Consider the following 17,083-nt stretch of genomic DNA (forward strand, 5'->3'; position numbering starts at 1 on the left):
GCCAATTTCTACCAACCAGACGGCTCTCCCCTATCACATGACAACCAGGGAGGTTGAAGGCTATCATGTGCTTCCTCCATGGCACATGAAGGCAGCCGACCACCTTCTCTTTCTTTTTTTTTTAAACTGCTGCTCAGGCGAAAAAGGGCAGAAAGCACATTCATGCACTTCCGTATGGATGAGCTCACAGACACCTGTGATTGTTTACTGTCACTTGTGAATAACAGAGAAGAGAGTACACTCCCTCCCTGAGAGAGGGGCCAACTTTGCACCCTTGAGCACCTAGCCACAGACGTCTGTGATAACATCGGATTCAAACCCATGATCTTCGGATGAATGCTTTTCTGTTGTGCCATGCAAGAGCTAAATGATGGAGGGATTAATTCTTCAGAAGTTGTCTTGTCAGTTTCTTCCAGTACTGTATTAACTCCAGATACAGTGGGGCAAAAAAGTATTTAGTCAGCCACCAATTATGCAAATTCTCCCACTTAAAAAGATGAGAGAGGCCTGTAATTTTCATCATAGGTACACTTCAACTATGAGAGACAGAATGGGGGAAAGAATCCAGGAAATCACATCGTCGGATTTTTAATGAATTAATTGGCAAATTCCTCGGTAAAATAAGTATTTGGTCACCTACAAACAAGCAAGATTTCTGGCTCTCACAGACCTGTAACAACTTCTTTAAGAGGCTCCTCTGTCCTCCACTCGTTACCTGGATTAATGGCACCTGTTTGAACTCGTTATCAGTATAAAAGACACCTGTCCACAACCTCAAACAGTCACACTCCAAACTCCACTATGGCCAAAACCAAAGAGCTGTCAAAGGACACCAGAAACAAAATTGTAGACCTGCACCAGGCTGGGAAGACTGAATCTGCAATAGGTAAGCAGCTTGGTGTGAAGAAATCAACTGTGGGAGCAATTAGTATTAGAAAATGGAAGACATACAAGACCACTGATAATCTCCCTCGATCTGGGGCTCCACGCAAGATCTCACCTCGTGGGGTCAAAATGATCACAAGAACGGTGAGCAAAAATCCCAGAACCACACGGGGGGACCTAGTGAATGACCTGCAGAGAGATGGGACCAAAGTAACAAAGGCTACCATCAGTAACACACTACGCCGCCAGGGACTCAAATCCTGCAGTGCCAGACGTGTCCCCCTGCTTAAGCCAGTACATGTCCAGGCCCGTCTGAAGTTTGCTAGAGAGCATTTGGATGATCCAGAAGAGGATTGGGAGAATGTCATATGGTTAGATGAAACCAAAATAGAAATTTTTGGTAAAAACTCAACTTGTCGTGTTTGGAGGAGAAAGAATGCTGAGTTGCATCCAAAGAACACCATACCTACTGTGAAGCATGGGGGTGGAAACATCATGCTTTGGGGCTGTTTTTCTGCAAAGGGATCAGGATGACTGATCCGTGTAAAGGAAAGAATGAATGGGGCCATGTATCGTGAGATTTTGAGTGAAAACCTCCTTCCATCAGCAAGGGCATTGAAGATGAAACGTGGCTGGGTCTTTCAGCATGACAATGATCCCAAACACACCGCCCGGGCAACGAAGGAGTGGCTTCGTAAGAAGCATTTCAAGGTCCTGGAGTGGCCTAGCCAGTCTCCAGATCTCAACCCCATAGAAAATCTTTGGAGGGAGTTGAAAGTCCGTGTTGCCCAGCGACAGCCCCAAAACATCACTGCTCTAGAGGAGATCTGCATGGAGGAATGGGCCAAAATACCAGCAACAGTGTGTGAAAACCTTGTGAAGACTTACAGAAAACGTTTGACCTCTGTCATTGCCAACAAAGGGTATATAACAAAGTATTGAGATGAACTTTTGTTATTGACAAATATATATATATATATATATATATATATATATATATATATATATATAGATATATATATATATATATAGATATAGATATAATAGATATATTTATTTTCCACCATAATTTGCAAATAAATTCTTTAAAAATCAGGCAATGTGATTTTCTGGATTTTTTTTCCTCATTTCATCTCTCATAGTTGAAGTGTACCTATGATGAAAATTACAGGCCTCTCTCATCTTTTTAAGTGGGAGAACTTGCACAATTGGTGACTGACTAAATACTTTTTTGCCCCACTGTACATGGGGTGGGCAAACATTTCCATTTAATCACATTTTAAAAGCACTGAAAATATCGACACTCCTTTCCTTAAAGGAAGAAAAAAAATCTATAAATGAGCAACTTGCAAATGAATCTTTATAATTAAAGTTTCTTCACTGGCATCCAAATTTTATTTTGTAATGAAATTCAGAAGTTTGTTTTTCTTTTAATTTTTATCTTCTTTCAACGAAATGTTGGTCTAGTTAATGATTTCGTTCATTACCCAGAATGCCATTCAACAACCTGATGATAGTGGTGCTAGTGAGATTTAGGCCTTGCTTCACCTCTACCTAAAGAGAGCGATGCAGCGGCACTTTAATCCTTTCGTCTATCCAGCTCACATCCTCATCTGTCCACTCTACTCAAACAGAACCATTTTCGTAGCTTGCATACTAACACCAATGTCATCTGGAATTTCTGGAATTACAAGTTCAGGACTTATACCATTTTTTTTTTTTGGGGGGGGGGCTTTTTTTCACCTTTATTGGATAGGACAGTGTAGAGACAGGAAATGAGCGGGAGAGAGAGAGACGGGGAGGGATCGGGAAATGACCTCGGGTCGGAATCAAACCCGGGTCCCCGGATTTATGATATGGCCATGGGTGCAGATCCCGGGGGGACGGGGGGGACATGACCCCCCCAATTTCTGAAAAACATGAATTGTCCCCCCCCAATAAAAATCCCCTAAATTATTAAAAATTGTACAAACAAATGTATTTTCAGACAAATGATTCCCTGTGCAGTACTTTTTGAATGATGTGGCGAGCCTCTACGAAGTTGTGATTTATGGTTGCATGGTATGAGTTGCATACGGGCAAAAAAAAAAAAAAAAATCACTTTTGTGTCCCCCCCAATCCTGACATCGGATCTGCACCCCTGGGTATGGTGCCCTATCCACCTGAGCCACGACGCCCCTGGGACTTGTACCATCTTGTAGCACTAGCTCCATGTTTAAATTCTCATTAATGTGACATTGAAATTCATTGGAAAATAGGAAGTGAGATAAGGTCTTTGTTTGTGACCTTGAGATTGTGGAAATGATTTCTCCTTTTAAACTCCACTCTAACTGTGCTAGCAATAATAATGTTCCCCCAAGCCATCAGAGCAGCACAAACCTACTAACTTCGCAAATTAGCACCAGAATCGCTCAAAACTCACTACAAATATGCCAATCGAAACATATTTATTGTATTTCAGGATGGACTTTTTCTTTAATCCTTGACCTTCTCTTGCTGTAGTATGTGAATGTTAATAAATAAATAAATACAGACTGACGCATTTGGTATTTGTACAACCTCAAGTCAGAAAATGTTTCTAAATTTACTTTGACTTGTATTTCATTGCAGACGGTATGAACCCAAGATATTTCATGTTTTGTCTGGTCAACTTCATTTCATTTGCTAATATACATCCATTCCTGCATTTCAGGCCTGCAACACATTCCAAAAAGTTGTGACGGGGGCAATTTAGGGCAAGTAATGGGGTAAAACAATTAAATAATGGTGTGATTTGAAACAGGTGGTGTCAACAGGTAACTCTAATCATAATTTGGTCCAAAATCAGTATCCAGGAAAGGCCTAGTCTTTGAGGAGCAAAGATGGGCCGAGGATCTCCAGTTTGTCGACAAATGCGTGAGAATATTATTGAAATGTTTACAAACACTATTTTGATTTGGCTATTTCACCCTCTATGGTGCATATCATCATTAAACAATTCAAGGAATCTGGAGGAATTTCAGTGTGTAAAGGGCAAGGGCACAAGCCTAAGCTGAACACCCGTGATCTCTGATCCCTCAGACAGCACGGCATCAAGAACCGTCATTCAACTATAGCTGATATAACCACATGGGCTCAGGATTACTTTGGCAAACCTTTGTCAAGCACTACAATACGGAGTTACATCCACAAATACCAGTTAAAACTTTGCTGTGCAAAAAGGAAGCCTTATGTTACCTGTGTCCAGAGGCTCTGTGAACTTCTCTGGGCTCGGAGGCATCTGGGATGGACCATCACACAGTGGAAAGTGTATTATGGTTCAACAAATCAGTCTTCCAGGTCTTTTTTTTGTAAGAAATAGATGTCATGTGCTCTGGACCAAAGACAAAAAGGACCATCCAGGCTGTAGCAACAAGTCCAAAAGCTAGGGTGTGTCATGGTATGGGGTTGTGTCAGTGTCCTTGGCAAAGGTAACTTACACTTCTGTGATGGCGCATTAATGCAGAAAAGTACATTGAGATTTTGAAGCGTCATATGCTGCCCTCAAGACGACGACATCTCCAGGGATATTTCAACAAGACGATGCAAAACCACATTCTGCACATATTACAAAGGCATGGCTGTGGAAGAAGAGGGTGCCTGTCCCCTCTGTCCCCAATAGAGAATGTGTTGTGAATATTGAAATGAAAAATATGACAACGACGACCCCGTACTGCTGCGTACCTTAAGACCTGTTTGCAGGAGGAACGGGACAAAATAACAACTGAAACACTTCGTCACTTGGTGTCTTTAGTCCCTAAACATATTTTAAGTGTCGTGAGAAGGAATGGTAACATTATAAAATGGTAAATGCTTTACCATCCCAACTTTTCTGAAATGTGTTGCAAGAATCAGAATTGAAATGTGTTTATTTTGCATAATAAAATTCATGATGTAAAGCATCAAATAATGTGCTGTTGCATTGTTTTGAGTGCAATACCGGTCAAGGATTATTTACAAATCATTGTTTTCAGTTTTAATTTCAACATGTCATCCCAACTTTTTCTGATTTGGAGTTGTAGTTTTAGACAGAGATCAAATCAACCACTAGATGCTTTCGGATCAATAACAGCAGCCAAATCAATCACAGTCATGTATTTCCTCTTGGACAACATGCAATATCAAAAAGATCAATACGGGGACATTTTCTGCGGAGATAAGGTGCTAATCTTTATATTGAAAAAGCTCCTTGGTGATTTCATGATCCGCTAAAAAAAAAAAAAGCACGGTACTGTGTGTGGCAGGATCAGGAATGATCAGGGACATGGCGAATAAAAAACAAACTAAAGCCAGACAGGTCAGTTTTCTCAGCTCAGTCCATTTCAATACCTCTTATTTGAGTCAAAGCCAAAAAAAAAAAAGGTTTTCAAAGCAGAGGAAATTTTAACGTAATATGCAGGGGCGTCGTAGTGGGGGAAAAGGGGGACTGAGTTACCAGGGCCCCAAGTGGGGGGAGGGCCCTTGAGGAGTCTGTAATTTTATTTTCCTTTAAATAGCAATACCGTTTAAAGATCACGATATATGTTGCTAACTAATGTAAATGTAATGTTTTGGGTAAATAAATCGTTTGATTAATGGATTGAATTGTGTGTCCTAGCCTACATATAGTGTCTGGGGACAGGCCTGCCCCCTTTGCACGAAATGGTTTAGTCCGCTTTCACTGGGCTTTTTAACTAGGTGCGTTTAACGTAGCGTTCATTCTGCTGAAGCAGCACTGCGTATTGTAGGCTATCTGTGCTATGGAAGATGATGCACAAGAAAACAAAATCTGGTTTTCAGAAACGAAAAGAGAGGCAGGAAAGAGACAAGAAAAGAAATGAGGGAAAGCAACTGCTCACAAACTTCTTTCCCAAGAAAGGTGAACCCAAGTGTGAAAGCAAATAGCCTACATTAAATGAACACCCGTGGCTATAAATGCTTCAATACCACCACGATTGTCAGTGCTAAAAACTGCACAACACAAAATTAGAAATAACATGATGCCTTTTTTGTTTGCACTGCAATAGTATACTAATCGAAAATTAAATTAATATTTATTATTGGGCCATAACATAATTAGGCTAATAGCCTAAGGGTTGTTTTACAATCAGGGTATGCAAGCTAAAAATCACATTTAACACTTATTATCTTCAATATCAAAAGGCTTGACTAAATAAACTTGGTTGTTTATTGTAGCCCTGTGATAGCTCTATTTACCTAGCCTGGGTCCGCCCATCCTAAGCGTGACGCAACACGAGGGCCTGTTGCGAGCTTAGTCTGGCCAGGCAAGCTATCTACAGCTCTTCCAAGCTCCCGAAAAATCGGGAGCCAATCAACATTGAGCATCTCCAACGGCCCTGGGTAGAGGCGTGTTCAAGGCCGTGACGTAGTAGAACTGCGACCGGAAGCCATAGATTGTTTACAGAATCTATGCCGGAAGCGTTTCATTCACTAGAAACATTACGAACATGGAGCAAGTTCTCATTGAAAACGGAGCAAAGAGCAGCCCTGGAGGTATTTATTGAAAGGAAGGACGTTTTCGCCTTGCTCCCGACCGGCTTCGATAAGAGTTTAATCTACCAGTTAGCCCCATTGCGTCACATACGTCAGAGGAAAGAGTGATGTGATTGGTTTAAGCTTCGTCACAGCCTTTTCTGGCTTCGACCAGTAGCAAACTGAGGCATTTCAGGGAGGCGGGTCAACCACGCACTTTGGGAAACGGTTGGGCTTAATGTCTTTGCCAGACCAAATGCTCGCAGAGCTTTGAAGTCGCGTTAGCCAGACTACTATTTACCATGCAAAAAAAAATTTGGTGATAACGTTATTTTTGGTGAATGTATGGCAATATACGGTATGTCATATTTAGCAAAATTACTCGTGTCATTTAGAAAAGTGCTTTTTTGACCACAGGTAGCTCCAAAAGGGATGCACTTAAATCATTCTTTATACCATAAAACACATATTTGGTTCCATATCATTGGAAACATAGTTAAGTTTTAATGTTGAATGCCAGTAAGTTTTCAGACTATTTTGATCAAATTAGTATGTAATTTGTAGTGGAAGTTCATTATGTCTAACTATTAAAGCTATTTTAAGTTCGTTTCTTAAGACAAGGATTTTTTAAGATGTTACCTTGTTGACAGTTTCGGCGAGAATCTTCCGCCTTCTTCAAAACAGTCCTGTTTTGAAGAAGGCGGAAGATTCTCGCCGAAACTGTCAACAAGGTAACATCTTAAAAAATCCTTGTCTTAAGAAACGAACTTAAAATAGATAGTATGTAATTGTGTCAAAAAAATGTCCTCTCCGAGACAGCTAATTTTTCAATATAAAATAACATATCTAAAATGATTATTTTCATCCTAAAATGTGGTCAAGATATTGGGACATAAATATGAGAGACAACTAACACAAAGCTTACAGCCTTATATTTAAAAGCACTATGGAAGTAGTGGATTCTGAATTGTCAAAAAAAAAAAAGTCCTCTCCGAGAATCACTTCATTTGTTTCTCCCAGCCCTGCTTAAAGCTACACTTAATCTTCTTTATCTTATAGCAGATTACACAAAACTACCATACACACATGTCAAAAAATTACCTGAAATCTGTTCTTTAACTTGTCCTTCACTTAAAAACTGGTACAAGAACCAGTTTGAATCAATTTGAATTTTGGACCCCTGTGACGCTAACTTTGTACCCTGATTGTAAAACAACCCCTAATTTAGTCTCAATGTCATAGGTTCATAAGGGTAGGCTGTCAAATTAGTAGCAAAGCTAACTTGTGAAACGCATGGCAGTCAGTTTCAGAGACTGTCACAGAGGGGGATGCAGCAACACACCCCTCATCCTCTCATACTGGGGATCTGAGACAAGGTGAGCCTTTAGTTTAAAATGAAAGCACATAATTTTAGCTATTTTTACTGTAATGTGTTAAAGGATATGGGACATGAAACATAAAAGCACGCTATATCAGTTTCTTTCCATTAAAATATGAATTAATTGCATCAACAAATACAAAATCATCTATTAAATTCAGCAAAATCGTTATATTCGTGATGATTATATGGCATTTCTGCTCGACTTCCGATATGCATTTTTTGCAACCGGAAGAGCCGCTGTCACGTGATCATACGTCACAAAAACTTTCGGGCACAGCACAAGCGGGTAGATGAATGGAGAAGTGGATGACAAGAAAATTGTTTTTATAGTCTTTAAAGTACATTGGCCATCATACATTGGACATCATGGTGTATTGTGCTGCTTATGGTTGCAATAATTCCAATGGGAAATGCCCTGGAGTAAGTTTTTTTGCATTCCCCAAGGACCCGAAGCTGAGGAAAGTGTGGGCTCACCTGCGCATGCGCAGTAGGCTTCGCGCATGCGCAGTAGGCTTGGTAGGACAAATCCAAGCGGTAGGATAACTTTACAGAACACCTGTTGAAAAAACTTTGCACCTACTGTTTCCCACAAACTGTGTTTGGACCATTTCACTGAGGATTCTTTCAACATTAATACTCAGGTACTGAGCGATATTAATTCATGAAACATGAAACAGGAAGTATAAGGATGAGAAAAAAAAAAACAGTTTAAATCGGGAAGCTGTGCACATTTGCGCCAGGCTGCACAAATGTGCGCAGCTTCCCGATTTAAACTGTTTTTTTCTCATCCTTATACTTCATGTTTCATGAATTAATATCGCTATTTTTTTTTAAAAATCGGATCTGCGCGATTCAGCCGTGAAAAAGGCGGCATCCGCCGAAAGGCGCGCTGTTTGCATCCCTGCACGGAGGCCAGGGGACAGGGCAGGAATATTTTTGTTGATATGAGTGATCCGGTGTGATTTCGCGACCCCCCTGTTGAAGACCTCTGCGCTAAGCGACTGAAAGCCGAGGTAAGGATTAGTATTATAATTTTGGGTGTATCAATTATTGATTATCATAATTCTGACTCGTTTCGCCATTTTGAATGTTTTCATCTCGGACTCTGGAAGCATTGTATCTCAATCAATCTCGAAAAATATCAGCAAAAAAAAAACTAGCTTGCAACGGACTTTAGCTAGATCTATGATGAACTTTCAATGTATGATACAAAAATAATACTTCTTTCAACAGATCATTAGCCTTTGAGCAGAATTGTTTTTAACTTACCAGGAAGTGTTATCGAGCCGACCGCTTTCAGTTTCATGAGGGCTGAATGAACTCTCACTCTCAGAATCATCTGACCCGTCAGAGTAAAGACAAGATCTATGTTCATGTGAATTTCCAGCTATCGGTTCGAATTGATAGGGTCTAACTTCACATCTCTGTGAAACATCGGGAATGTCACTGTCGATGGTGTCCATTTCAGTAACCTGTTTACATTAGATACCCAAGCGCTGGCTCCTTGGAAAGTTTTTGTGACATCACGGGTCACGTGACCACCTAGCTCATTAACGAATCCTTGTTTTACGCTGATGTATAAAAAAACTTGAATAATGTGGTGATTTTCACATTTTTGACGCCCTGCAGTGATTTAGATGGCATTTCTTATGTCCTTTATACATAATTATACCCAGGTAAAAATCCATGTCCCATATCCTTTAAGCAACACTAAAGTCATGCTCTGTGTTTTACTGAAGCCTATGTTTGGCTATAGCCTAATTAGAATAAGAGACTAAAAGTTTACATTTTTGTCACATCCATAAGAAAAATAAAATGCCACATAGTTTTTTATGATGCAAATGAATATGAAGTTTGAGGAAGTTTTACACAAAATATTTATATATTAAGCATGTTCAATCACATCAGTTAGGCTACATTGCCTGCTAATATCATATGCTTCATGCTTGTAGAGGGATCTGTCCAGGTAGATAGAGAAGATGTGATAGAGGATGATGCAAGTGAAAGCAGAGAAGGTTCTGAGAAAAGTGAAAGGGATGAAGAGAGTAGTCAGGGCAGTGCCAAGGAGTGCAAGCCAGAGGATCCAGCACTATATGGCCAGAGAAGTTGACCAATGAAAAGAGAGACACAATAGTACTAAAGGAAGTATTTTGTTAATGTAGAAATCTGGAAATGGCATTTTTCTTTTATGTAATAAATAAGCTACTTGATAATCTGTTCTGGGCGGCACGGTAGTGTAGTGGTTAGCGCTGTCACCTCACAGCAAGAAGGTCCGGGTTCGAGCCCCGTGGCCGGCGAGGGCCTTTCTGTGCAGAGTTTGCATGTTCTCCCCGTGTCCGCGTGGGTTTCCTCCGGGTGCTCCGGTTTCCCCCACAGTCCAAAGACATGCAGGTTAGGTTAACTGGTGACTCTAAATTGACCGTAGGTGTGAATGTGAGTGTGAATGGTTGTCTGTGTCTATGTGTCGGCCCTGTGATGACCTGGCGACTTGTCCAGGGTGTACCCCGCCTTTCGCCCGTAGTCAGCTGGGATAGGCTCCAGCTTGCCTGCGACCCTGTAGAACAGGATAAAGCGGCTACAGATAATGAGATGAGATGAGATAATCTGTTCTCTTCAGCCCAATGCAAAGGTGCTCAATTTTCATGCAGGCCTATTATGTTGGTGACCTTTGGTGGCATTTACTATTACAACTTTTAATCATTCTGCAAATAAAACAAAGATTCAGTGAAGTATTGTGTGATTAGGGTTTTTTATTCATTTAAGAGTTGTTAGATTAATGTGTGGCTACATAACTGACTGGACTGGTAGTACGCCCTTGTTGTTAGATACTTTCAGCATTGTTAACTGCTGAGCTTTTTTTTGGGGGGGGGGCCCGTGGCCACTGCTTGTGCATAGGGCCCAGAATTTGGTGCTACGCCCCTGGTAATATAAAAGAGTTTACTGCTTTATAGTCGACAGAGATTTTTTTTCTATAAGAATAAAGTCAAAAATATATTTTAGTTGACTGAAATTCATTTCATTGTACAAAAGGCCTATAATTGTACAAACACTGTAAGAGTTGAACATGAGAAAATCTTCCTAGTTTACTGTTATAGTTCTTTTTATCTGTATGCTCTTATAAGGACATGAATTGCACTTAAAATACAATAAAAGTTTTACATTTATGACTTTTAAATCTTTTATATTCTTGAGTCAATAAAAGTCATGTTCTGTTTTAGCGTTAAATCTTATACAGCACATACAGTTTGTCTCCTGACCCATAGACTAATCTGTTTTTAGTGCAAATCTGAGATGGCGCTGTACAAAGGGTCTGGCTCGGCCCCCAGTTGGATGATTAGCATGCATCCGGAGCCCTGAAGTCTATCTCTGATTGGCAGATGGGAAGCTAAAGGTGGAGGCCGTGGAGAGTCCACGAGCATTTAAAAAGCGAGGCGCAGGCTTAAGTTGTCTGACAGCACAATACCCTCGATATGAAGCATGAAAGTGACTGGAGCGCCTCCTCTGAGAGCCCATTGGCCGAGCCGCCCTGCCCTGCCGTCACATGAAAGACCGTGATGCTCTTTACTCGAGAAGGGCTAAGTCTGTTTTCCACTTCCTCTCTTTTTCGCTTCACATATTTATTTATTTCGTTTAAGCTCTTTCTCCACACTCTCAGAAATGAGAAAAGGAGGGGGAATAGGGGACGACAAGCAGACTTTTTTGAGAGCCTGCATTTGTGGCTGAGGCATATCAGTCTGAGTTTGTGAGAGAGAGAAAGAGAGATATTGATTTTGTGTGTATGTGCGTGTGTGTGTGAGCAGCTACAGTGGAGCCGTCACACACTGACACTTGCGATACGCATACCTGTCAACCTCTAGACATATCACGGCAGAGCTAAGAATCTTATCGTCAATAAAAACAAGCCATTGCTGTGTGTTCCAGAGTCACCTCTGACCTGCAACTCATGCTGCTGCCCTGCCTTCCTGCTCTCAGCTCTAAGCACACGAACAGTGTAAAGATTCACCAACTCCAATCAACACACTGCCATTAATGTTTACAACAGTAACAGAGGTGTGGCATTTGCAGATTTTTAAACAAAGGTGTGGACTTGTAATTGGCATTACCTTTAATCTTGCCAGTCCTAGTAAAGGAGGCGTGGCTTTGGTGTCTATCAGTCCTGGTCAAAAGAAGGTATGGCCTCCATGCTTATCAATCTGAGTGAAAAGGAGGCGTGACCTCTGCGTGTGTCAGTCCTAGTGAAAGTGACGTGCCCTCTGTTTGTCTTAGTTAAGGAGGCGTGGCCTATGCCAGTATTAATGACACAGTCCTGTCGGTTCTAGTGAAGGAGGTAGGGCTTATGTGGCTGTCAGTCCAAGTGCAAAAAATGGCATGGCCTCTGTGTCTGTAGTGAAAAAGGTGCGTCCCCTGTACCTGTTCATACAGTATCAGTAAAGAAGGTTTGCCTCTGTGTGTCATACATCACTGTAAGGCAGTGTTGTAGTACTGGAGTAGGGATGTTAACTGATGACCGTTTGACCGGTGGTTGACCGAATCAACGTCAACCGGTTAATTTTTTTTTGGTTGTCAGTGAAAAAAAAAAAATCAATCGTTTTGAAGCTGCCGATTTTGGAGCGGAGAACCTGGAATTCTGTGTTGTAAACGCTTGGGCCATGCCATGCGGTGTAAGGACGACAGCTGACAAATCAGAAACACCCATTCAGTCATGTCCTGCCCCAGTTAAAGACAGCTGACAAATCAGAAACACCCATTCAGTCATGTCCCGCCCTCCCGCCCCAGTTAAAGACAGCTGACAAATCAGAAACACCCATTCAGTCATGTCCCGCCCTCCCGCCCCAGTTAAAGACAGCTGACAAATCAGAAACACCCATTCAGTCATGTCCCACCCTCCCACCCCAGTTAAAGACAGCTGACAAATCAGAAACACCCATTCAGTCATGTCCCGCCCTCCCGCCCCAGTTAAAGACAGCTGACAAATCAGAAACACCCATTCAGTCATGTCCCGCCCTCCCGCCCCAGTTAAAGACAGCTGACAAATCAGAAACACCCATTCAGTCATGTCCTGCCCTCCCACCCCAGTTAAAGACAGCTGACAAATCAGAAACACCCATTCAGTCATGTCCCGCCCCAGTTGAACACAGCTGCCACTCGGCGAAAGAAAAAAAGTGTAGACACAGGCTTTTTAGCTTACAAATTACCATTCTGTTGTTTTTTTTAATTATTATTAGAAGGCATATTGAGTTTAGTCCTGCCTTGGCCAGTGCATTCTGAAAGTATGTTTCGGTCTGTAGCCAACAATGCATGTTATTGCAGATCATCTCTCTCCACACAAACTAAAGGCGCAGATGCTGACTTTTTCACGGCTTTTTCATGGACTGTAATGGCATTTGCTTATGTAGTAATTTTAATACAGAATTTACTCTGATGAAATTATTCAGACACTCCAACGCCCCCCCAAAAAAAAAATCGGATCTGCACGAGCCGTGAAAAAGGCGCGCCGTTTGCATCCCTGTTTAAACTCATAGGTTAATCGACTTTAACCGGCTAATGAGGCTCGGTGGTTGGTCAAGATTTTTTTTAGTTTTCGCCATCCCTATACTGGAGATCGGTCCTGTTCTCAAGACCCGTCTCAAGACCACTTTTTGAAGGTCTCGGTCTCATCTCAGAATCAACCACGTTTTTACTCGGTCTTGTCTCGGCCTCAGACATAGAGACTCAGGATTTTACTTCAAGATTGGTCAAGACCACAACTCTGGGGATTTCACTAAATTGCCTGTGTACTGTTTGATTTATTTGTTCACATCATTACTGTGATTAGATATAAAATTTCCTGCTTCAAATGCGACCAATAACAGGACTCATTGCTAATTTGAAAAATGTTCTTCCTGTTCAGGGCTGTCACCCCTCCCCCACCCTGGTCTGGCTCTGGTCTTGACTCGGTCTCACCCTGCCTTGGTCTTGACTTGATCTCAATCCCTCATAGTCTTGGTCTGGTCTTGGTCTTGATACAATTCAGTGACTAATCAGCCACACAACTGATTCAGGATCAAAATCATCAGATCGTGACTTTATCCCAACCCTGACTCCACATCTCTGAAACCCTTAAATACAGCTGTAGTCTGAAGCAACCCCAAAGTCCCCACAAACTACCAACTGCAATAACCTGTATTACGCTTTCTTTTTGCTCCTTTCCTTTATTTGTAATAAGAAAACCTCACAGGTGTAATCAGCAGCTCGCACAGAACGGATAATACCCACATCACACAGCCCGTGTTATTACTGCTGTCTTTCCGTGCTCCAGCACTTTATGTATTCTGTTCATGTCTCCTGTTTTTCCCCAGGGTTCAATTGGCTGCTGGTTGTGGCAGCAGGCAGCATGTGGGGCTCTCTCTCTCTTCTGTGTGAGAGAGAGAAAGATGATGACTGCATTAGCACTCACCTGCTCCCTTGGTCACCACCAGTTTGGGTTTGCTGCGTGCTCCATCGCCTTTGGTGGTGTAGGCTGCCACTGTGATGGAGTAGGTGGTGTCCGGCTGCAGGCCCCCGATCACCATCTCCTGCAGCAAACACATGAAAAATCGGAGAAAGAGAGTGTAGGTGCTTTGGGTGTATGTCATTTTAAAAAAACAAACAAAAAAAACCCACCAGCTACACGTCTGAGGGGAAGACCGTATGTGTTGCCACAGCTTTCATTTCACCCACTCTCACATCTGCGCACATTTTCTTGTTAGTTTTAGCATTACATAATTAAATCCCTGCATCATTTGGGAGGTAACACTGATGTTTAATGAGGGGGAATAAATTCCAAAGACTGGCTAAACCTCCTGTGATTCCTTGAGGAAGACAGATTCTTTAAGGACCATGAGTCCTCACATTGTCACTGTCTCATGAATCTTCTAGAAAATGAGCAGAAGGGAATTAATGCAGGAGAAGCCTGAGCAAATAGCTGGGACGAGTAATGCATTTTTGCTGATCGGCTGCTAATCTGTCATACAAGCTTTGGGTAGGTTGTTATTTTCAAGCAGGTGTCACTGGGGTCCGACAGGACAGGATGCTTTTCTTTTTTTATTCTTTATTTCCATCCAGCCATCTGTAACTGTTTATCCTGTGCAGGGTCGCGGGAAAGCTGGAGCCTATCCCAGCAGACTATGGGCGAGAGGCGGGATACACCCTGGACAAGTCGCCAGGTTATTGCAGGGCTGATATAAAAAGTCTACACACCCCGTTAAAATGATAGGGTTTTTCTGATGTAAAAAAATGAGACCACGATAAACAATTTCAAAACTTTCCCCATCTTTAATGTGACCTATAACCTGTACAATTCAATTGAAAAACAAACAAATCTGTTTGGGGGAAAAACATAAAAACTGAAAAGCGTACAATAAGCTGGTTGCATAAGTGTGCACACCCTTAAACTAATACTTTGTTGAAGCACCTTTTGATTTAATTACAGCATTCAGTCTTTTTGGGTCGGAGTCTGTCAGCCTGCCACATCTAGACTTGGCAATATTTCTCCACTCTTCCTTGCAAAAGCGCTCCAAATCTGTCAGATTGCGAGGGCATCTCTTGTGCACAGCCCTCTTCAGGTCACCCCACAGATTTTCAATTGGATTTAGGTCTGGGCTCTGGCAGGGCCGTTCCAAAACTTTAATTTTCTTCTGGTGAAACCGTTCTTTTGTTGATTTCGATGTTTGCTTGGGGTCACTGTCGTGCTGAAAGATGAAATTCCTCTTCATCTTCAGCTTTCTAGCAGACACCTGAAGGTTTTGGGCCAAAATTGACTGGTATTGAGAACTGTTCATAATTCCCTCCACCTTCACTAAAGCCCCTGTTCCAGCTGAAGAAAAACAACCCCAAAACATGATGCTGCCACCACCATGCTTCACCGTGGGTATGGTGTTCTTTTGGTGGTGCGCAGTCTTGTTTTTGCGCCAAACATAACTTCTGGAATTGTGGGCAAAAAGTTCAACCTTGGTTTCATCAGACCATAACACATTTTCCCACGTGCTTTTGGGAGAGTTGATGTATTTTTTTTTTGCAAAATTTAGCTGGGCCTGGATGTTTTCTTTGACCCTACCTCATAGTCCAGACATATGGAGAATACAGGACATTGGTGTCACATTTAGTACGCAACCAGTACTTGCCATAAATTCCTGCAGCTCCTTCAGTGTTGCTGTAGGCCTCTCGGCAGCCTCCCTGACCAGTTTTCATCTTGTCTTTTCATCAATTTTGGAGGGACGTCCAGTTCTCGGTAATGTCACTGTTGTCCCATATTTTCTCCACTTCTTGATGACTGTCTTCACTGTGCTCCATGGTATATCTAATGCTGTGGAAAAGTTTCTGTACCCTTCTCCTGACTGATACCTTTCAACACTGAGATCCCTTTGATGTTTTGTAAGCTCTCTGCGAACCCTGGCTTTTGCTGGAGGACACAACGGAGTAAATGTCAGGAAAATCCTACTAGGACAACTGAACTTTATTTGGGGTTAATCAGAGTCATTTTAATTGATGGCAGGTTTGAACCCAAAAAGACTGAATGCTGTAATTAAATCAAAAGGCGCTTCAACAAAGTATTAGTTTAAAGGTGTGCACACTTATGCAACCAGCTTATTGTAGGTTTTTTTTATTTTTTATGTTTTTCCCCCAAACAGATTTGTTTGTTTTTCAACTGAATTGTACAGGTTATAGGTCACATTAAAGATGGGAAAAGTTTTGAAATTATTTATCGTGGTCTCATTTTTTTACATCAGAAAAACCTATAATTTTAACGGGGTGTGTAGACTTTTTATATCCACTGTCAAGACAAACAACCATTTACACTCAGTCAATTTAGAGCCACCAGTTAACCTAACCTGCATGTCTTTGGACTGTGGGGGAAACCCATGCAGACATGGGGAGAACATGCAAACTCCGCACAGAAAGGCCCCCATCAGCCACTGGGCTCAAACCAAGAACCTTCTTGCTGTGAGGCAACAGTGCTAACCACTACACCACTGTGCCATTTATTCTTTATTTCCAAATTCATTTTTTTCCCAATACTGTCTGGTTTATTTTATTTATTTTTACTCTAACTCTGCTTACATACCATCATATTTTTAATGAAAAAGTGCTGACCTCTGTAATCATAACGACGCTATCAGTTGACTTACTAGCCAACTTTTCTCTCTGGATTAGATTTATTATTAAATCTAATGCAGAATAAATAAACAGTGGTTGAATGCTGGTAATGTGGAGGTTGTTTGCCTTTGCTGCATCTTTCGAAGCATAAAACCAAGAGAATTTGAGCTGCTTGTGCGACCTGACTGTATGCACATTGCTATTTTCAGTTAC

The 17,083-nt window shown here is 41.6% G+C and overlaps 1 protein-coding gene across 15 annotated transcripts in view; it reads right to left on the reverse strand.

Annotated features, from left to right (window-relative positions):
- Nucleotides 1–17,083, reverse strand: part of ptprsa (protein tyrosine phosphatase receptor type Sa) — a 513,824-nt gene that overhangs the window by 107,438 nt on the left and 389,303 nt on the right. For all 15 annotated transcript variants that reach the window (XM_060941290.1, XM_060941298.1, XM_060941295.1 and 12 more), the window contains one exon: nt 14,193–14,310. In XM_060941290.1, coding sequence (XP_060797273.1) covers nt 14,193–14,310 — 118 coding nt within the window. The remainder of the gene's footprint in view (nt 1–14,192; nt 14,311–17,083) is intronic.

Source organism: Neoarius graeffei, chromosome 15 (genome assembly GCF_027579695.1).
Source record: "Neoarius graeffei isolate fNeoGra1 chromosome 15, fNeoGra1.pri, whole genome shotgun sequence".
Classification (NCBI taxonomy): domain Eukaryota; kingdom Metazoa; phylum Chordata; class Actinopteri; order Siluriformes; family Ariidae; genus Neoarius; species Neoarius graeffei.